The sequence below is a fragment of the Mauremys mutica genome, chromosome 1 (genome assembly GCF_020497125.1).
Source record: "Mauremys mutica isolate MM-2020 ecotype Southern chromosome 1, ASM2049712v1, whole genome shotgun sequence".
NCBI classification, from domain to species: domain Eukaryota; kingdom Metazoa; phylum Chordata; order Testudines; family Geoemydidae; genus Mauremys; species Mauremys mutica.
This window is the reverse complement of record NC_059072.1, coordinates 67045751-67068151: the sequence shown is the minus strand read 5'-3', so window position 1 is coordinate 67068151 and position 22401 is coordinate 67045751. Positions and strand designations below refer to the sequence as shown.

The window sequence follows — 22401 nt, the reverse complement described above, 5'->3', positions numbered from 1 at the left end:
CAAAGTACAAGGAAAATATCTTTTAAAAATGACTCCATGTGGTTGCAATTGATCAGAATACGTTCTCCACGGTATTTGATATTTGTACTGTCCTGGAATTTAATTTTTCTAATGGGATTTAGAAGTATAGTCACTTGGACAACTAACCCTTAATATTAAAAACAGCATTTAAATTTAATCATGTCCTTATTATCCTAAATCTCTTAGGAAATTTTGACTCCAAAGATTAATATTAGAGATAGCATTTTTACTACACAGACTTTACTACACGGACATATTCTTGCCCTCCATCTGTGCCTAAAATTCCCACTTGTCTTAGATGAGTTTTACACATAGATAGTAAGAGCTAGCCTAATCGTTATTTTTCCATTGCTCAAAAAAGCAAATTTTCCTCATAGTCCTCCATAGCTCCCCTTCCACCAATATTCAGCTTGCCTGGTATATTTTGCTCCAAACTAACAAGAAATCAATAAGTTAAGACTCTATTGCTTGCATGTTCCTTGGATCCAGAATTCTAGAAAAGGTATAAAAAGCTCTACCTCTTTCCCTAACTAGACCTCAGTTCCTCCCTAATATTGGACAATTATCATCAATTTGTGAAGCTGAAGGAGGTAGGAGAAGCTGTATGGATCTGCAGAGACAATATATTTGGGAGAGCAACAGCTATTGGTAAAAGTAATCTTTCTTTATTGACACTGCTGTAGACTACCTATCCCCTGGAAGAGGGACGAGGAGCACACTAGTCAAAAATACTGAAGTTCTGCTCTCCTGAATACAGCATCTAATCTACATTCTGCAAAGAGAATACTGCTTTCTAAAAGTAGGAATAATCAAGCTCCATGCAGCAACTTTACAATTTCTACTACAGGCATATAGTGAATAGCAGCTATGCATGCTGCTACCTCTGTGGCAGAGTGGGCACTTATTTTTTCTGGTACAGCAATTCAAATAAGCTCAGAGAATGTCTGAATACATTATATGATCCATTTATACAGACTCAGAACTGAAAGGGTTTGGCCTTCACTCTTCGTCAAAAGCGAGAAACAACCTTGTAGATTTCCAATAGGGCCTTTTCCCGCTATTAAGGTAATAGGTAATACCTCTCTGAACGTCTCAGGCATGTAGGATAGCATTACTGACAGCATACCTAAGACTAAGAAAAAAAATTGATAAAGAAATCAACCAATTCAATTAAAAATCCAAGTTCATCTAGGCCAATTTTGTTTGTCTGAGGCCTTAAAATTATTTTGCCTGTATGAAAAATTGTATAAGGCAGCTTTGCCATTAAAACCTGAAGTGTGGAAATGTTCTTGTTGTTGTTTTTTGACTGGCTAACACACACAAAAAATCAAAACAAAACCTAACTACAGATGCAAAAGATAACATATCACGATGTCAAAAAAAAAGGATTCCATAAACTTTGTGAGAACTAGATGTTCTCACAGTCACCAGACTAGTAAGAAGCCATTTTATTGAGGGATTTTAAAATACTGAATACTCTTGCACATTAATATGGTAGTCAGAGACGACCTATTATATATACTATCTGTAGATGAAGACAAACTTGAGTCCACTGTGGTAACAGAAAAATCAAGGTAACTGCTACAGGGGAGAAAATGGAACTACCCCCTTTAGACTCTGCTTAAACCTGAAAATACTTTCACCTTCAGGCATATAACTGCTTAGAAGAATATTTTCATCATTCCAAACAGCAGAGATGTGATTTACACAGAGAAGTGCAATGACTCACCAACAAACAATCCTGCAATTAGGCTTTCAGGTTAAGGAAATCTCAAGTTGGATGAAATACTTGCCCTCTTTCTTGAGATAAAGGATCTGAGAATAGGTTACAGGGAAGAGTAATGGGTACATTCTTGAAAAGAGCTAATATTCAAGAGCCACGTCTGTTGAGCTGAAGATATCAAGGTCAACTTTGAAACAACAGAGGAAATGGGAGAAAGGCATATATATATATATATATGCCTATTCCCCTTTCCTTGATGAATAAGAAATGTGGAACTTCAAAACAAACAAATATTCTGTAGCAGATCAGACATTTAAATTTGAACATTGCAAACCCATGCTATATCTAGATGACCCTATAATGACAAAATAAAACTTCTCAGTGAATTCTTGAGGGACCATTGATCCAATAAATTGCACTGCATTTAGTGTAAGGTTCTTGGGTGGGTTTTTGTTGTTTTTTTTTTTTGGGTGTTAAACTCATGCCAGAGATAGCGCTGAAGAGATCACCTTGTTCTGAATGCATCATACCATAAAAGCACTCAGCATCTCATAAAAATACAATGGAAGTCAGTTCCTCCCTCGGTGTTCAAGTAAATATAATTCCAGAGTATTGCAAGTGAGAATCTTCGCTGCTTCCTCTGGAACTGGACAGTTGATAATCAAATTCTAGTGAGGAAAAAAACTCCTATAAAAAGATCTTAAAATTATGCTAAGGAAACTACTACACACCGATAACTAAATTTTTGGAGAAAAATAAAATTCTATAAAATCTTGACATTGATCCTATACACAATAAGGCTGGATTTTGTCTGCCAGAGAAGAACAAAGCAAGATGAATAGAAGTGGGGATATTGTTTGTGTTGAACACCACCCTATGGCCAAGAACACTAGTTCTGAGGAGCTTTGGCATATGCCCCAAAATATTTCCTAATATGAAAGGATTCTGTAATTCAAGTGACAAAGCATGAATCTCCTACAATGTGCATCTGTGGAGGGAATACCATGAAGGAGAAATGGTTTAATTTGCAAATAAAAAGTTTGTGCTCTGTTTTTAATGTTCTAAAACAAAGTACAGTATTTGCATGCTCAATTTCTAAATGGCCAGAAGTGATTATTCCATAGTTCAGTAATCAGAACAAAGTATTTGGATTTTAACTAGAACTATTGAAAAATGATATTCTACATTTTTCTACCTCTTGAAGAGATCAAGAGGACAGTTCCTCCCCCCCACCCCGCCAAGTAATGAACCAGTGTTTTTAGGAAATTCTTATTCCCGCCTACATCTGAATTCAAGTCAGAAAGCCAGTGTGTGGGATACAGAATGAATATTTACACACACACATACATACAGTGAAAAAGAGGATTTTTAAAAAAGATTTTTAAAAATACATGGTTGATAGATTTAAAAATCTGCACAGTGGAAGAAAAAATACCTTAGCTACTTTCCTCCAGTTAAGACAGTCAAAGAAGTAATATGTTCCCCTCTCATATGTATTGGTTTTCATTGTTGGCTCCATGCCTGGTGCCCTGGTGATCCATACTCGTTCTTCTTTGTGGTATCTCCAATCACGGTTAAATCTTTCATTTTTAATTGGGAGGAAAAAGAATTTTTGATGTTAGTTGCTTTGATTTCAGAATACAAAACACACCCCCTTTCAAGCAGACATTGGTTTACACTATTAAAAAAAAAACCCCACAAAAAAAACAAAACATAAAAAACCTCTTAAGACATAAAACAATGTCCATAAAACACCTACTTATCTGCTCAATATAACCATTTATTAAATACAGTCCTAATGGTAGGACCAAAATCTAGGCCATGCTCGGTAAGAAGTTAGCCTATTCCAGCAGCAAAACATTTTCTGAATTTTTATTGTCCTCCATTTTGTTGTTTTGTTTTTAGATGGTTACATAAGAATGGCCATACTGGGTCAGACCAATGGGTCTATCTTGCCCAGTATCCTGTTTTCTGACAGTGGTCAATGCCAGATGCTTCAGAGGGAGTGAACAGAACAGGGCAATTCTCGAGAGATCCCTTCCCTGTCATCTAGTCCCAGCATCAGAGACTACGGACACCCAGAATACGGGGTTGTACCTGTGACCATCTTAGCTGTTGGTCATTGATGGACCTATCCTCCATGAACTTATCTAAATCTTTTTTTAACCCAGTTCTACTTTTGGCCTTCACAACATCCCCTGGCAACTAGTTCCACAGACTGATTATGCACTGTGTGAAGAAGTACTTCCTTTTGTTTGTTTTAAACCTGCTGCCCATTAATTTCATTGGGTGACCCCTGGTTCTTCTGTTATGTGAAGGGGTAAATAACACTTTCATATTCATTTTCTCCATACCATTAATTTTAACAACTGTTGACATTTATGTAGCACTTTTGGTATCCAGGGTGCTTTAAAAGCAACACAAAACCCATACGAGGCAGGTGCATTTTATTACAAATGGAGAGACTATAGAAAGGAACCAGTACCAGAGTAAGTATTAGAATTCAGGAGCTCCAGGGTTACAGCCCTGTGCACAGACCATGCCTCTATTTTTAGGGGTTAAAAATAGCTTTTCTAGCTTTTAGAAGTAAATAGGAAAGCAGAATTTTAGATTTACTACGTGATTACTACAGTAAACTGTCATTCTATCATATTACCAAATTGGCCAAAATATTTTGCACATACAGCTCTACTGCTGCTAATAGCTGTAATACATCTCCTCCATTCATGTAATAGAGATAAAACAGTAGATCTTCTCCATATCGGCCAAGTTTTATTGCAGCCAGCTGCAAAAGATAAAAAAATTAAGATTAAAAACCAGAAAAAGTAAATAAAATAATTGACAGCTAATACCATTTAAACGTGACAAGAAAATATAGTCAAACTGTTTCCATTATATTAAGTATGTTGCAAAACTTATACTAGATCGGGGTAGGCAACCTGCAGCACGCAAGCTGATTTTCACTGGCACTCATACTGCCTGGGTCCTGACCACCAGTCCAGGGGGATCTGCATTTTAATTTAATTTTAAATGAGGCTTCTTAAACATTTTTAAAACCTTATTTACTTTACATACAAAATAGTTTAGTTATATATTATAGACTTATAGAAAGAGACCTTCTAAAAAACATTCAAATGTATTACTGGCACGCAAAACCTTAAATTAGAGTCAATAAACGTAGACTCAGCACACCATTTCTGAAAGGCTGCCCACCCCTGTACTAGATATATAGCAGTGTAATATACAAATCTAAAGCTCAATTTTTCTCCAGTTTAAATTAAGCTTTCCAATTTTCCTATTATATAAACAGCAGGACAGTTAATGTACTGAAAGGGGGAGGGGGGAATATTTTTTCTTTGTGTATTTTCTGATCTACTTGCTTTGCTTTTAAATTTATTAGTTTGTTTACAAATTTCATTATATAGCTATTAGTACAGCAATCCCTTACATCTCAATTTTTAAAACATTATTGAATGATCTCATCAACACACAATATTTAGGATTTCTTTTTAAATATATCAAGCTTAAAATTCCTATTTCTATTATTTAGGGAAGAAAGGAGTAAGAGCTACCAGTTTTTAAGCTACAGGCTATAAGCTGATCAGATGGAATCAAGAAATCTCTCTGTAGTGTATAGTGTTGATATACTATGGTATGTGAATTATAGGGTTTGATGCTTTGGCCTGAAAGATCTGACACTTTCAGAGATAGGATATTGGTCTAGACTGACTACTGCTTTCATTACATGTGACTATGGCTCTAATGATTTCTGTTGGTCCTTTTCCAAACCCATTCTCACAATCCCCAAAAGCTAATGCAAACCATTTTTAGCATCCAAGAAATTAAAAGAAAACAAAACTGGGAACAGATGCAGGGTTTTGTTTTTAAATTTTTTTTTGGTCTTGTAATGTTAGAAAGGTATGTAACATTCCTAGAACATTCCATGCACCTCTGTTCTTAAGAATTTAAGACTTTCTAAAAACAATGGATTTGATGAGAGATATCCATCTGCGAAAAATTCCATCAGGTTATCTTGAAAAGAATTCTATAAACCAAGCAGCCTCTTATCTACATATTTTATTATAGGGGACAAGAAAGCACACTCACCTTATCCCTAATGTGAATGTTCGTTAAGTATTCAGATGGAACATGGAAGTCTAGATAAAGGAATCAGAATTGACTAATTGTTAAACCATGTAATTGATTCTCATTTATAAATATCAACACAGCATTAAACACAACTTATTTTCCCTACCTATGTCTTGAGGTCGACAAGGCGAAGATGCCCAAGGTGATGCAAATTTGGGGTAGAGATTTCTGAACAAGAAAAAACACACTCAAATTAAAAAGCAATGATTTTGAAGAAGACATCCAGCCCCCCATCCCGCCCGTCCTCCAAAACCATTATATTTAGTTACTTCATTAACTTTTAGGGTGAAATTCTGGCACCACTGACTTCAATGGCAACCCTCCCACCCCACTGAATTCAAAAGGGCACAATTCTCAATTGTGCTTGTAACCCAAGTGCCTTTGGCTCCAACCCCTTTGAGAAGGCCAAACACACTCGGCAGAATGGAGGTATTGTGTAACACCTCTTAAGAGCCTGATGGGCTAATAAATCTGAGCCCATAATTAAGAGGAAAAAGGCTTATAGCTGGCAGGCCTAGCACCGATAATGACTGTACCCTTCCTTTAAATTCTCCTCTGTGCTGACAAAGAACCAATTTCACCACTTCAGTGGAACATGAAAAAACATATGAAAAATATAAAATGTTCTGATTTCATTTAATTCAGGGGTTCTCAAATTGGGGATCGTGACCCTTTAGGGGGTTGTGAGGTTATTACATGGGGGGGTCGCGAGCTGTCAGCCTCCACTCCCAAATCCCATTTTGCCTTCAGCATTTATAATAGTATTCAATATAAAAAAAAGGTGTTTTTAATTTATAAGGAGGGTCGCACTCAGAGGCTTGGTGTATGAAAGGGGTCACCAGTACAAAAGCTTGAGAACCACTGATTTAATTCTTGATAATAAATCAAGACGAAAAAAATGGAGCCTTTAGATTACTAATTAAACACTGTAGAACTTTGCTAATTTGAACCAATGACTTAGTGATCCACTAAGAAGTACTGAAGTTTGGTAATTAGCAGGTAGAGGAACAAAAAAGGACAGTGAATCACAAGATGTACTTTTTTGGCAGCTGCACTTTTGTTTTGTTTGTGATAATATAGTATTGTGACGTATTTTGCAAATGAGACTTCAGTCTACTAACCTATTAAATCTTTGCACCTTCTAGCAGGAAGGCATAAGAGTGCTATAATATCTTTGAAGCCTGGGAAGTTACCAGGAGAAGACCAATTCCCAACCAAGTTCTAAAGAAAAATGTTTCCAGACCAAGGGGGGCCAATCCTATACCATAGGCCACCTTTAACCCAAGGTTGACAACAGCTTATATCCTCATATATCCTGACTGCAGGCATCACAGGGGGCAGCATCTGTGGAAGACGACCAAGGCCTTTCTTCTGCTGGGAGAAATCTTTCCAACTGTGTAGTACTTCCCAAGAATTGGAATATAAAGGCTCACTCACCCATCTAAACACTGCCTTAAAGATCACAGAACGCTATTTCTTTAATCAGCATAATGTGAATATCTTCGCAAAAATATCAATGGGTAAAGACCCTTCTTCCTAATGTTATCTGCCTATCATAGGTAAAGTTTTGAAAGAGATGATCCCCTGTATGCTATATGTGAAGCCTGACTTATTTACTATATTCCATAAGGAAGGTGGATCAATTTTGTTGTGACGTCTGCTAAGTTTTGGAAGAGTTTAAAAAGATTTGACTGTAGCCTTAAAAATTTGGTATAGTGTGCTAAAAACATAAGTAACAGATAACTGTCAAAAGCAGTATCTTTGGCTCATGGAATATAGCAATTGCTCTATATTTTGAATTTCTAGCTTTTGGAATAAGCAAGATCCAGGGATAAAAAGAATTCATACGGGCAGAGAAAAGCATAAAGCACTGTATTAAGCAGATAACACTCTTATTAATGGATACAGTAGAACCTCAGAGTTACAAACTGACCGGTCAACCACACACCTCATTTGGAACCAGAAGTATGCAATCAAGCAGCAGAGACCCCACCCCTCCCCCCCCAAAAAGGGTGTGTGTGGGGGCAAATACTGCATAGTACAGTACTATATTAAACAAACTACTAAAAAAATAAAGGGAAAGTAAAAAAAATTGACAAGGTAAGAAAACCGTTTCTGTGCTTCTGGGTTTCATTTAAATTAAAATGGTTAAAAGCAGCATTTATTTTCTGCATAGTAAAGTTTCAAAGTTATATTAAGTCAATGTTCAGTTGTAAACTTTTGAAAGAACAACCACAATGTTTTGTTCAGAGATATGAACAACCTCTAGTCTGAATGTGTTTGTAACTCTGAGGTTCTACTGTACTTCTGGGCAGTTTACAAATTATTTGATGAATATTTCAGGAGACACACACTACAAAAGAACATAAGAACGGACATACTGGGTCACACCAATGGTCCATCTAGCCCACTATTCTGTCTTCCGACAGTGGCCAATGCGAGATGCTTCAGAGGGCATGAACAGAGTAGGGCAATTATTGAGTGATCCATCCCCCGTCGTCCAGTCCCAGATTCTGGCAGTCAGAGATTATGGACACCCAGAGCACGTGGTTGTGTCCCTGACCATCTCGGTTGATAGCCACTGATGGACCTGTCCTCTATAAACTTCTCTATTTTTTTTAAACCCAGTTATGCTTTTGGCCTTCACAACATCCCATGGTAATGAGTTCCACAGGCTGACTGAACACTGTGTGGAGAAGTAGTTCCTTATGTTTATTTTAAACCTGCTAATTCATTGGGCGACCCCTGGTTCTTATTTATCCCTTCACATAACACTTCCCTATTCACTTTCTCCACACCAGTTATGACTTTATATTGCTTCCCACCCCTAGTCTCTTTTCTAAGATGAACACTCCCCAGACTTTTTAATCTCTCCTCATATGGAAACTTTCATTCCCCTAATAATTTTTTGGTTGCCCTTTTCTGTACTTTTTTCAATCCTAATATATCTTTTTTTGAGATAGGGCTCCCAGAACGGTGTGGGCGTACTATGGATTTATATAGTGGTATTATGATTTTTTTTGTCTTATTATCAATCACTTTCCTAATGGTTCCTAACATTACCTTTTTTGACTGCCACTGCACATTGAGCAGATGTTTTCAGACAACTGTCTACAACAACTCCACTCTTCTTTGAGTGGTAACAGCTAACATAGACCCCATCATTTTGTATATATAGTTGGGATTATGTGCATTACTTGCATTTATCAACACTGAATTTCATCTGCCATTTTGCTGTCTAGTCACCCAGTTTTGTGAGATCTCTTTGTAACTCCCTGCAGTCAGCTTTGGACTTAACTATCTTTAGTAATTTTGTATCATCTGCAAACTTTGCCACCTCGCTTTGTTTACCTCTTTTTCCAGATTGTTAATTAATATGTTGAAGAGCTTGCTGAACAACCAAGTACACTATATCAATTGAATCAACCATGTCCACATGCGTGCTGACATACTAGATTGGTGAGGCATGATTTCCCTTTACAAGAGCTGTATTGACTCTTCCCCAACAAATAGTGTTCATCTATGTATCTGATAATTCTGTTTTGTTACAATATTTTCAACCAGTTTGCCAGGTACTGAAGTTAGGCTTACTGGCCTATGATTGCTGCTGGAGATTTTTTTTTTAAAAATCAGCATTACATTAGTTATCCTCCAGTCATCTGATACAGAGGCTGAGTTAAACAATAGGTTACATACTACAATTAGTAGTTCTGCAAGAGATCTGAGCTCCTTCAGATCTCTTGGGTGAATACCATCTGGTACTAGCAATTTATTACAGTTAAATTTATCGATTTGTTCCAAAACTGCCTCTACTGACACCTCAATCTAGGGCTGTTTCTCAGATGTTTCACCCAAACAGAATGATGCAGGTGTGGGAATCTCCCTCACATCCTCCGCAAAGAAGGCCAATGGAAAGAATTAATTTAGCTTCCTCACAACGGCCTTGTCTTTCTGTGGTGCTTATTAGTACCACTGATTGTTTGGCAGGCTTCCTGCTTCTGATACAGTTTAAAAAAAATTCTGTTAGTTTTAGTGTCTTTTGCTAGTTGCTCTTCAAATTATTTTTTGGCCTGCCTAATTACACTTTTACATTTGACTTGCCAGAGTTTATGTTCCTTTCTATTTCCCTCAGTAGGATCAGACTTCCAATTTTTAAAGGATGCTTTTTTGCCTCTATCTGCCTTTTACTCTGTTTAGCCGTGGTGGCATATTTGTGGTCCTCTTTTTTTTTTGTTTTGTTTTGAATTTGGGGTATATATTTAATTTGAGTATCAGAAGAGTAGCCATGTTAGTCTAGATCTGTAAAAAGCGACAAAGAGTCCTGTGGCACCTTACAGACTAACAGACGTATTGGAGCATAAGGTTTCAAGCTTTCGTGGGTGAATATTCACCCACGAAAGCTTATGCTCCAATACGTCTGTTAATCTATAAGGTGCCACAGAACTGTCATTTAATTTGAGTGTCTATTACAGTGTTTTTAAAAAGTTTCCATGCAGCTTGCAGGCATTTCTCTCTTTTGTGACTATTCCTTTTAATTTCCATTTAACTAGCCTCCTCATTTCTGAGTAGTTCCCCTTTTTGAAGTTAAATGCTTCTGTGGTCAGCTTCTTTGATATTTCCTCTTCCCCCCCAGGAAGTTAAATTTAATTACACTATAGTTGCTATTACTGAGTGGTTCAGCTATATTTACCTCTTGAACCAGATTCTGTGCTCTGCTTAGGACTAAATCAAGAATTGCCTCTCCTCTTGGGGGTTCCAGAACTAGCTGCTCCAAGCAGCAGTCATTTATGGTGTCTAGAAATTTTGTCTCTGCATCCTGTCCTTGACATGTATCTAGTCAATATGCGGTTAGTTAAATCTCCATTATTATTGAGTTCTCAATTTTTGTGGTCTCTCTAATCTCCCTGAGCATTTCATAGTCACTGTGATCACCCTGGTCTGGTTGTCAGTAGTATATTGCTACTAGTATACTCTTATTAATGAAGCATAGAATGTCTATACACAGAGATTCTCTGGTACAGTTTGATTCATTTAAGATATTTACTTTATTTGATTCTATTCTTTCTTTCACATATGATGCCACTCCTCCACCAGCACAACCCACTTTGCCATTCCTATATATTTTATACCCTGGTATTATCATGTTCTATTGATTATCATCGTCAAGCAAGTTTCTGTGACGTCTATTATACCAATACCCTCATTTAATACAAGGCACTCAAGTTCATCCATTTTAGTATTTAGACTTCTAGCATTTGTATAAAAGCACTTCTAAAATGTGTCAATATTTAGCTGACTGCCTTCATGTGATGTAACTGAACAGGACACTTTCGTTTGACTGTTTCTTGTCAGTTCCTATCAGTACTTTATCAACTTCTATTCTCTCTCTAACTCAAAGATGTGGGGGGGGTCAGCTCAAAGAGTTTAAAAACAGCTCAGAGTACAGCGAGTGGGGTACCTGAGGGCTGTGTGCAGGCAGGGGATAGCTAGGGATTGTGTGCAGGCAGGAGGGTAGCTCAAGGTGCAGAGAGAGGAGTAGCTAGGGAGGAAAGGAGGAGGTGTGTGTGTGGGGTGGAGCTGCCCTAGGATTGCCCTGCTCTGGCAGTGTAGTTTTGCGGGGAGGGAGGCAACACCCCCAACTCTGCCCATGGGCTCAGGGCTTCTGCCCTGTGGGGAGGACCAGGGATCAGGGCTCTAGGATTCAGCCCCGCTGCTACAGGCTTCAGCTGTGTGGGGGGTGCCAGACATCGGGGCTTCAACTGCGTGGGTCCTGGCTTCAGCCCCACGGGAGCTGCTGGGGCTCGGGCTCTGGGTTTTAGCCACGGGGCCCTCCCTGAAAGGGTTCGCAGACCCCCTCTTGAAAACCGCTGATTTAAAGCACAGTGATGACTGACTGTCACACTAGGCAAAAACGTATCACTAACTTTGAGGGCAGTAAAATAAAATAGCTAATCTTTTATCTGTATCATCAACTGCAAAAGCTCCAAAACCAGACTAAAAGCAGGTAGATAGATAGATAGATAGATAGATAGATAGATAGATAGATAGAGATCAAATGTTTTCACTTTAATAATATGCATCCAAGGAAGATAGTAAATATTCTGTATGAAACAATTTCCTATTAAAAACTAAAAGAAATCCAGTTAACTAATTACCAACAAGCATGGCAACAAATTGGTAATATCCTGCATAGATATGTATATTAACAAGTTGGACTTTTATCAAATAGAGGAGATACATAGCATACCAATAAACCACAATAAAGTACCTTTAATTTCGTATATCGACACCATGAAAAATGTCATTCTAAACCATTACTATTTAGTACTTCAATAGTACCAAATAAAAACTAGCTTTATATTGCAATCTTACATTGACTATAACCGAAGCTAAAAATAAATAACCTGAGATTTAGATGAAAGGATTTTAAATGCTAGTTTTACTAGCAAAGAGTGGGACAAAATTGTACCAAAAACTCAAATATTCAGTTACATGTGCTAAATTACACTTAAATCTACTTTAAAATACTGAATTCAGATGTACTTTGCTCTAAACAGATGGTTCAAACATAGCCTTTCTGAAGACAATCTGTATTGGAAATATCAAACAACTCTGATATTGCGCACAGCCTCGAGATGCACCTTCTCAAACAATCAAAATTAAATCAATGCTAAAAATTATGGAGCTAGTAGTGAGAAGAGTTATTTCTTAGTATAGCTATTTAAAACTTTCATGTTCTCAGTGAAGTAGAAAAATCCATCACACTCAAACAAGAAGTCATCTGTAAGAGCAGCACTAATTCTTTTCATTCTGCAGAATCTAAATCCAGTTAAGGCGCACAAGTGTAATTCTGAGAATACCAATGGAACTCTGCGTAAGCTTGAAAGTTTGTCTCTCTCACCAACAGAAGTTGGTCCAATAAAAGATATTACCTCACCCACCTTGTCTCTCTAATGGAACAATGTTCTGAAAAAATGTTGAGAAATGCATTATGGAGTAATTCCTGAAAATAATCAATTTACATGAGGGATATATATAAATTAGTGCTAATTACTGTATAAGGAGTACAGATTCCAGAATGACACTTTTTTCTTCTTACTCTTTCTTGTTTCATCTTGTTTTACACTCTCTCTCTCTCTCTCTCTCCCTCCAATCCTTCTTGAACTCACATACATACCTATTTCATGTGTATATAATCTGAGAAATGTGAAGTGCAAAAATTCCTTTCATCTATATGTACCATTCCAATCTGGTTTTGCTGGTTGGTTTATTGTGTGCATTCATAAAATTTCAATAAACATAGTACACAAATATTTGGTGAAAAAAAGACCCTTTTTTTTTTTTTGAGAGAGAGAGAATAAACTATGAAGTTCAGCAAGGTTCTTCTGTAGGTGGGTCATGCATCAAGTATCTTTTAGATGAATTATGTTTTTAGTACTCTGTTTCAGGTTATGCAGAGTAAACAAAATCTTTAGAGCTTCATGTCCCAAGTTTGCCCATGTAGCTCACAAAACAAGAGGCAGGATTGTAATTCTGCAATCCAGCCGGAGTAAGAGATAATATGCCACTGAACTGCCCCAGAAGCAAGGTAAGAAAGATATGTGACTCTTGTTTCCTGCTTTTCCCTTGATCCTTATGACTTCCCACTCTACAGCAGCTCAAGTATGTGGGCAGATGTGTTGGGGGGGCAGAGCCAATACTCCACTTACTTCCCAAATGTATGGAAGGAGAAGTAGCAGCATGCCAGCAGCTGCTCCTCTCCTGCCTCCCAACACAGGCTCTGGTGAGGTGGGTAGTCCACATGGAGATGTAAGAGATTCTTTAAAATTCCTTACTGCCCTGTGATATCATGGTGGAGGGCTCACAATTATTCACATGGAGAATATAAAATAGCTAGTGGACTAGAAGTTAACTTCAAAGGTATACTGCTCTTGAAGATAACAATACAACTATACAATGCAACTATGAAGGTGTACTGTTTGTTATTACATCAGTGTAAGTTTAATTTACAATAAAAATGCTGCCTGATCGTTAAATGTAAATATCCTCAAGGAAAATTTTTATTTAAAAAATAATTTATGCATGAAATTTATTAACACCACACTAAAGCTTTCCTGAAAAAATCCTTAACAAGTTAAGGGAGTAAGGAGAACCTCCCAGCTTACTGAAAGCTTGAAAAACAAGATCTCAATATGCCTAGAAGCACAGTTCTCTTATTAATGAAAGCTTTACTTTACTGTCATTGCATTTTCAAATTTAATTTGTCAAAGTATCTGCAGTTTTTTTATATTCATGTGAACTAAATGAACCCAATATTATGAACAGCACCATAATTACAACAAAACTGATGACAGTATTGAAAACAGAACTTACTCAGGAGAGTTGAGATTGAGACCTAGTGTTGTTAAGTCACTTCCTAATGCAAGATGTACCATTCCCGGGTCCGTCTCTGCTGCCCTGATGAATGTTAACAAGCCAATCATTCCAAACTGGTCCGTCACCATCCCTTGAGGAATGTTGGTAACCCGACCTGGGCAAGAACAACAAAATTAATTTTCTCTTTTCAAAAAGCAGAGGAATCAACAAGATCATCTGAAAATATTTTCAAGTGATTTATCAAAAAAAGGCTCAAGTATACCATCAGGTAGCACCTGGATCCCTTTTTTCTGCTGGTTGTTGTTTTGCGTTGTTGAACTTTTATCTCCAGGGAATTTGGGTCCGTCTGCACTAGAAGATGTTTTGCCTGATGTACTCAAATTCTATTAAGAAACAAGTAATTTGTGCAAGTTAGCATGATAGAAAACAAACCAACATGGAAAACTTGGTTAAGCAGCCCTTCTGAATCAAGCGCTCTTCAAAAGCCATCGACAGGACCATACATGTACTGTGAGGCTGAAGTCTGTTCAATTATTCATATCCCAAAAGAAATTAAGTGCCCTGCCACATTACAAGGTAATTCAGTTTTAAGTTTTGAAAAACAAACAAACCCCACACCTGGTATTTGTAAAAAAAAGGAGTTAAAAACAAAGATGTAGTTTTCCACACTTTTCAGGGTTTACTTATGAGCAAAATGTAAACCACAGCTCTGTCAGTTGAAGTCCTTGTGTTCTGTTACCAATCTGTAGGTATGATTAATGCCTTCGTTATTTTTACAATCCCTAAAATAAGAACTACTCCCAAATCTATAATCTCAAATTTAAAAGGTCAGGATATTTAAATATTTTGTGCACACTTGGAGCAGAACATTAACGGGAAGAGTAAACTGTTGTATTTCTAAAAGAGCGCATGGCACAGGAGGTGCTCGTGAGCCCTTCACTTCACAGGCCAGCCAACAGTCTCGTCTCCACATAGAGAGCCCCTCTGAGCTGCAGTGGCTAACACTGGATATAATAACGGGACCAATTAGAGAAGCAAGCAAACTACAGTTCACACCCACCAGTTAGGAAAGAGGTATAACACTATGTCTGACAAGAAAACTATAAAATGTTTGCTCTCTACTGCAAATTGTTTTTCTGTCGTCATTTCTATTTACTATTTCTACAATACCATAGAATGCACGGTGCCACACTGACAGGTTACTACTCTGAAGAGTTCAATGTCTACAGAAGATATCACAGGAAGGGACAATAAAAGAAATTAAAGACGCGTCTAAAAGGCCGTTTGGTGCGCAGCAAGTTCAGGCGTAAATCTACAGTACTTCAGCATGCTGCATCCTAACTGCCCACATGGATCTTGCTGCTGCACACTAAAAGTTTTCTAGTGTGCCCTGACATACTGCTGCTTCAAATGGCAGAACATCAGTGTATCAGGACATACTGCCTGCATAGTACTGTAACTCTTTGACAAGACAACTTTTTATAGAATCACATAGTATCAGTTTAATTTTTATCCAATCCCTCTCGGAGCTTCTACCTCCTGTTTTTCAGTACTGGCAAACCTTAACAGCTTTCTCCAGGGAATGAAAAATGAAGAATTTGACCTCCACAGATAGCAGGACTGCATGCAACGAAGTGGCTTCACTCCCATATCTTTCAACAGCTGCTTGGATGCTGCAAAAGCTTTATACTACTTCAAAAAACCAAGTGTGTAACGTGGATAAATGCTAATTTTGGCAATCTGAATGGTTGAATCTCCCATGGTTACAGCGATTCATGATACTTCACTGAAAAATTCCAAATGGTATATAGTGCTAGTACAGATCTAGGATATTTCCCTTTTTGGCAGCTTCTTTGCAGAGATTAATGTGTGGGAAAAAACGGTTACTTATCTTTGTAACTGTTGTTCTTCGAGATGTGTTGCTCATATCCATTCCATGTAGGTGTGTGCGCGCCGCGTGCACATTCGTCGGAAGACTTTTACCCTAGCAACTCAGTGGGTCGGCTGGGCGCCCCCTGGAGTGGCGCCACCATGGCGCCGGATATATACACCAGCCGACCCACCCACTCCTCAGTTCCTTCTTGCCGGCTACTCCGACAGTGGGGAAGGAGGGTGGGTTTGGAATGGATATGAGCAACACATCTCGAAGAACAACAGTTACAAAGGTAAGTAACCGTTTTTTCTTCTTCGAGTGATTGCTCATATCCATTCCATGTAGGTGATTCCCAAGCCTTACGTAGGCGGTGGGGTCGGAGTGAGATATTGCAGAATGCAACTGCTGAGCCAAAGGCTGCATCATCTCTGGACAGTTAGACCAAGAGGCAAAGGTCCGGATAGAGGACCAGGTAGTAGCATGACATAGCCCCTGGAAGGGTATGTGAGTCGGAAAGGCAGCAGAAGAAGCCTGAGCCCTGGTGAAACGAGCAGTAAGGTGGCTCGACGGAACATGGGCCAGTCACAGGAGGTGCAAAGGCATGACGTCACCCAAGATGGAAAGCTCTGGGAGGAGACAGGTAGGCCCTTCATCCGGTCTGCCAATACAACGAAGAGTTGGGGGCATACAAAAAGGCTTATCCGCTTGACATAAAAATCGAGCGCCCTACGGACGTCTAGGGAGGGCAAATGTGCTCCCGTCGCAATGAATGGGACTTCGGAAAGAAGACCGGAAGGAAGATATGCCGGATGATATGGAAGGTCAACAGCACCTTAGGGAGGAAGCCGGACGTGGCCACAACCGCCCCTTGTCCTTACGCAACATAGTGTACCGTGGGTCCACTGTGAGAGCCCGAAGCTCAGAGACTTGTCCAGCCGATGCAAAGGCTACAAGGAAAAAGCTGTTCCTCAGGACAGGTATCTCAGCAAGCATGTTGTCAGTGGCTCGAATGGAGCAGGCATAAGTCTGCTTATAACCAGGTTGAAGACCCAGGAGTTGGTGGGGCGGCGAACCTGGGGGCATAAATGCCCCAAGCCCTTGAGGAACCTAGAAACCACAGAGTGTGAGAATATGAAGAGGCCACTCTCCCTTGGGAGGGAGGTAGAGACGGCTGCCAAGGGCACCCTTAATGATGAACTGCGCCAGGCACTGCTGTTAGAAGATCATAGGCAATCCAAGAGGAAATGGATCGGAACCTCTGTGGGGGAAACCTTGTGTTTCGTAGCAGCAAGAGAAAGACTGCCAGTTGGGCAGATACGTTAACCGAGTGGAAGGCTTCCTACCACCCAGGAGAATCCTGTAAAACCGAGGCAGAACAATGTAACTCGGATCGGTTTAGGCCCGCAGCAGGCATGCGGAGATGTGCAGGGATTGCAGGTCTAGGTGGTAAAGTTTGCCGTGATCCAGCATTATGAGGTCTGGGCAAAGAGGCAGGGGAATCGGTTGGCTACCGACAGGTCTAGCAACATGGTGTACCAGTGCTGCCTGGACCACGCTGGAGCGATCATGATCAGATGCGCTCTGTCCCTGCGGAGTGTTAGCTGGACCTTGCGAACCAGCGGGAGCGGTGGGAAAGCGGACGGCAGATGGCTCGTCCACGGCATCAGAAAAGCAGCCAAGAGCGAGTCCTGGGAGAGGCCTTGGCATGAGCAGAACTTCTCTCTCGTTCCGTTTCCGCGAGAGCGAAGTTCCAGAAACATAGGGATAACATCCGGAGGAATCAACCACTTGAGAGACCGGAAGGAGCTGCTGAGGTGATCCGCCAGAGTGTTCCGGACCCCGAGGAGAAAGGACGCTACCAGGTCCGTCAATGGAGCTGTGCAGGAGTCCCGGCTGGATAGCTCCCTGCAAAGAGAGGAGGACCGTGCTCCTCCGTGCTTGTTTATGCAATGGGTGTCCGTTGTGTTATCTGTGAACACTGAGACACAGAGCCTTGTAGGTGCAGCTGAAGCGCGTGGTACACAAGGCAGACTGCTCTCAACTCCCGGACACTGATGTGCAAGGGCAGCTGTTGAGCCAACCAAAGGTCTGGAGTGGGAAACTGACCCAAGTGAGCACCCCAGTCAAGAGATGGGGAGTCCATCATGAGGGACACCGAGGATGAGGTGGATGGAACAGCAGCCCTGCACACATCAGGGAGGACGTCGACCCCCAGTCGAGGGAGCCTAGGACGCTTGGGGGGGATCGAGGCGACCATGACCATGCTGTCTCTGGCCGGGTGGTACACTGAGGTGAGTCATGATTAAAGTGTACGGAGGCGAAGCCTGGCGTGTTCGGTTACGCACGTGCAGGCAGCCATGTGGCCCAGAAAACCTAGGCAAGTGCAAGCCAAAGTCGCCGGGAAGGTCCGTAGACCTTGTACAATGGTTACCAACACGTGAAAGCAAGGCGTAGGTAAGCAGGCTGTGCGATACTGAAGGTCAGGGTGGCCTCAGTTAAGTCTATTACCTGAGCGGGAATCCGGGTGGATTTCGCTATATGGATCCTCAGGCCTAAACGCAGGAATAGGACCTCGTCGAATGCCCACACGAGTGGTAACTTGGGCCCCGGTGGCCCCTGGAATGAGCCAATCGTCCAGATATGGAAAACGTGTATCCGACAGTGGCGGAGAGGGCGGCGACTACAGCCAGACACTGTGAATACACAGGGGGCTGGATAGAGGTCAGCCGGGAGGACCGTAAACTGGAAATGACGGTTGGCCACAAACCGGAGGTACCTGCTGTGCGGAGGATAAATGGCGACGTGAAAATATGCGCCCTGCATATCGAGGGCGGCATACCAGTCTCCGGGATCCAAGGATGGGATGACGGTCCCCATGGATACCATGCGGAACTCCAGGTATTTCATAACTTGTTGAGCTCCCGCAGGTCTAGGATAGGTCTGAGACCTCCCTTCACCTTGGGGATTAGGAACTAGTGGGGCTAGAACCTTTTGTCCCTTTCGACCGTGGAACCTCCTCTATAGCTCCGATGGTGAGAAGCGCCTGCACCTCTTGCAAGAGGAATTGCTCGTGGGAGGGGTCCCTAAGAGGGACGAGGAGGGATAGGCTTTTGCCTGATTGGTGGTTAGGAGGACCCTGATTTTGGCCCCTTAGGGGTCTCGACCAACACCTACGACTGCCTCAGCGTCGCCTGCTGGCAAAGCCCTGTCTTTGTCTAGGCGCAGGGTAAGGGTGGCGAGGCTGGGCAGAAAGGTCGGCGGTGAGACGTCGGCATGTACATGCCGAGAGGGAGTGCATAGTGACCTCGCTGACCTTTGGGCCTTGCAGCCTAGGGCCAGTTTTGAGAACAGGGCTTTGTCATTGAAGGACAAGTCCTGTATAGTGTGTAGCACCTGCGAGGGAAGGCTTGATAACTGGAGCCATGAAATGCACCTCGTGGCAACACCCGAGGCCAGAGGCGTGGCTGTGGAGTCCGCTACCTCCAACAAGGTGTGGAGGGGAGCTCTCGCCACTTTGAGCCCTTTTTCCCAGGAGGGCATCAAACTCTTGACGGGAGATCTGAGAACCCGACTCCGTAATGTCTCCCACTAGATGACAAGGGAGCAGGGGGAAAGACGTACATATAGGTGCCCGTCGCCCCTGGAGGATACCATGCACATGCATTCGACTCCCGTGCCTACGGGCGGGATAGTGGCCACTTGGAGATTCATAGTGAATGCCACCCATCTCGGGAGGTCCTGATGGGCCCCCAGGCCAATTAGGAGAGGGTCCAAGGAGCACGCTTCTGCCACCGCCTCATCTGGGGAGGAGGGAGACGAAAAGCCGGGGCAAGTGGGTCTTGTGTGGGCTCATGCTCCTGGACGACCTGCTGATCTGGTGGGATGCGGGAATGCGGTGGCAGAACCGGACTCCCTCCGTAGCGGTCGGAGGGGGACGACTAACTGTCACCCCTGGTACCCAGTGCTCTGATGGAACAGAGCGCGATGGGAGCACAGGTAGCGCGCCCAAGATGTACAGGGCAGCCACTGATGGACGTCAGGGTCCTGTCCTGGAGCACCCGGAAGACTCTGGTGTCCGCATCCGAATGGATGGCCATGGAGAAGTTAAAGCCCTTAGCGGAGTTTCCCTCTCCAGCTCATGGCGCTCGACGCGGCACCGGGAATCGGTACCGTGAGGCCTACCGGTACCGGGAGCGAGAATGGGACCTGCGACCAGAGCAATGCCGGGAGGCTGGCCGAGATCTTGAGGCTCGACGCTGGGAGTGGCTACGTGAGTCCAGTGCCTGGAGCGGTGTCGGGAGCTGGATCTGCACCGAGTGTACCAGGCCGGGGAACGGGCCGCTGATCGGTGCCCCGGGTACGACCAGTACCGATATGGGGAACGGTGCCAGGACCGTGAACGGTGCCGGCACCGGGCTTGACGAGAGGACCGAGAACATCTGCGGGACTGCGATCGTGAACGGTGCCGCTCTGTGGTGCCAACGCCGGGTGGCGTGAGCAAGACAGGCTCGCGATAGACAATATAACCTGCACCGGCGGTTAAAGCAGCGCAGGTTCTGCCCTTGTTATTAACACCCTCGCTGTGGAAATGTTTCCCGCGTGGAGGGAATAGTGAGCACAAGCACAGCTCGCATCGGGGAGCGTTCAGGTGCTGGACTCGACGGCTCCTGCGTGGCCGGAGTCTACGGTGCTGAAACTGTTGGTGCTGCAGCAGGTACCGGCGCCGAGCAGTGCGACGTAGTAGAGTGCTCGGGCTGCAGAGCAGGCGGCTCGGACGCAGCTTAATAGCGAGCTCGACCACGGTTCGGACCGGGGAGCTTTCCAGCACCGGACTCGACGGCTCTTGCCTGGCCGGAGTTAATGGTGCGGATATTGTCGGTGCCGCGGCAGACATCGGTGCCGGGCGATCCGACTGAGCATAGCGCTCGGCTGCGGAGCAGGCGGCTCGGACGCAGCAAGGATATTGTGCCTATTCATCCTCCAGGCCGAGTAGACGTCGGAGCCAGCGATGGTCGGCGCCGAGAGGCCTTGACGGTACCAGCGATCCGGTGCTGAGGGAGCGCTCCTGAAGATTAACCAGCGCTCGGTGCCAAGAGCGGAGGAGCAAGAGCTGCCTCCCTCAGGAGCTGTTTGAGACGAAAGCCCCGCTCCCCTTTGATCTCGGATTAAAGGCCTCACAAATGTGGCACTTATCTATGAAGTGAGATTCCTCGAGGCACTTAGGAGAGGATCTCATGTCGGCATCGGCTTGTGGCCGGCCGAGCATTATAAAACCCTGTGGACCGGGCATCGGACCCGGCACCGGGTGAGGGGAAGGGGATAAACCCCGAACCCCTGTGAAATAAATACTATACTACAAACAAATAAAGTTAATTACAACTATAAACATCTGAACTATATACTTAACGAGAGAAACTACGAGTAGCTAGGGAAGTGGAGGTCAGCTAAGACGCGCTCCACTGTTCCAACGACCGACACGGGCGGTAAGAAGGAACTGAGGAGTGGGTGGGTTGGCTGGTGTATATATCCGGCGCCATGGTGGCGCCACTCCAGGGGGCGCCCAGCCGACCCACTGAGTTGCTAGGGTAAAAGTCTTCCGACGAATGTGGCGGCGCGCACACACCTACATGGAATGGATATGAGCAATCACTCGAAGAAGAAATTCTATGAATCATCCAAGCTCAAAAAAGTTAATCATTAACCCAAAACTGGTTGAACATAGTTGAGATCAACTACTCTGAAATGCCCATTAAAGTACAGAATCTAGGATTTTTTTAAAATTAGCCATTTTGCTAGTCTAATTTGTATTATCAAATCAGCTCCATGATCTCACATGCACCAGGACTGTGGTTTTAACTGGTGAGATATTTACTCTGTTTTACTTGTAAATCCCCTGAATTTAATTTTTATCGTTTCCATGGAACACTACATACTACCTATAGTTTATTAATGAAATTTATGATCAAAGAACTTGCGTTGGATTAAACAGTTCCTACACTCATGGCTTGCTGCCACATTAACCGAAGAGGAAAAAAATCTTTTTACAAGTTTATTCTTATTTAAATTCCAGTAAATACCATATATGTAAAAATATGAGTGACAAGCTAGAATCACAAAAACCCACCAATATTTGCCAAAACTTGCTATAATCCAACTACACTGAATATGGATATTTTAGGACAAACAACCCCAAACCATGCAATTACACTATTAATATTCACATTGCTGATAGATACCAATATTACCAAATTTTCAGAGT

At 42.3% G+C, this 22401-nt stretch overlaps 1 protein-coding gene across 11 annotated transcripts in view; it reads right to left on the bottom strand.

The window, feature by feature from the left end:
* Positions 1-22401, bottom strand: part of CNOT2 (CCR4-NOT transcription complex subunit 2) — a 151530-nt gene that overhangs the window by 4826 nt on the left and 124303 nt on the right. For 10 of the 11 annotated variants that reach the window (XM_044980723.1, XM_044980741.1, XM_044980732.1 and 7 more), the window contains 6 exons: positions 14532-14652; positions 14267-14423; positions 6000-6061; positions 5852-5901; positions 4429-4529; positions 3180-3324 (listed from right to left, as the gene is read on the bottom strand). In XM_044980723.1, the coding sequence (XP_044836658.1) occupies positions 3180-3324; positions 4429-4529; positions 5852-5901; positions 6000-6061; positions 14267-14423; positions 14532-14652 (636 nt within the window). Of the gene's footprint in view, positions 1-2168; positions 2413-3179; positions 3325-4428; positions 4530-5851; positions 5902-5999; positions 6062-14266; positions 14424-14531; positions 14653-22401 lie in introns of those variants that run through there. The other variant, XM_044980698.1, reaches the window with a different exon arrangement.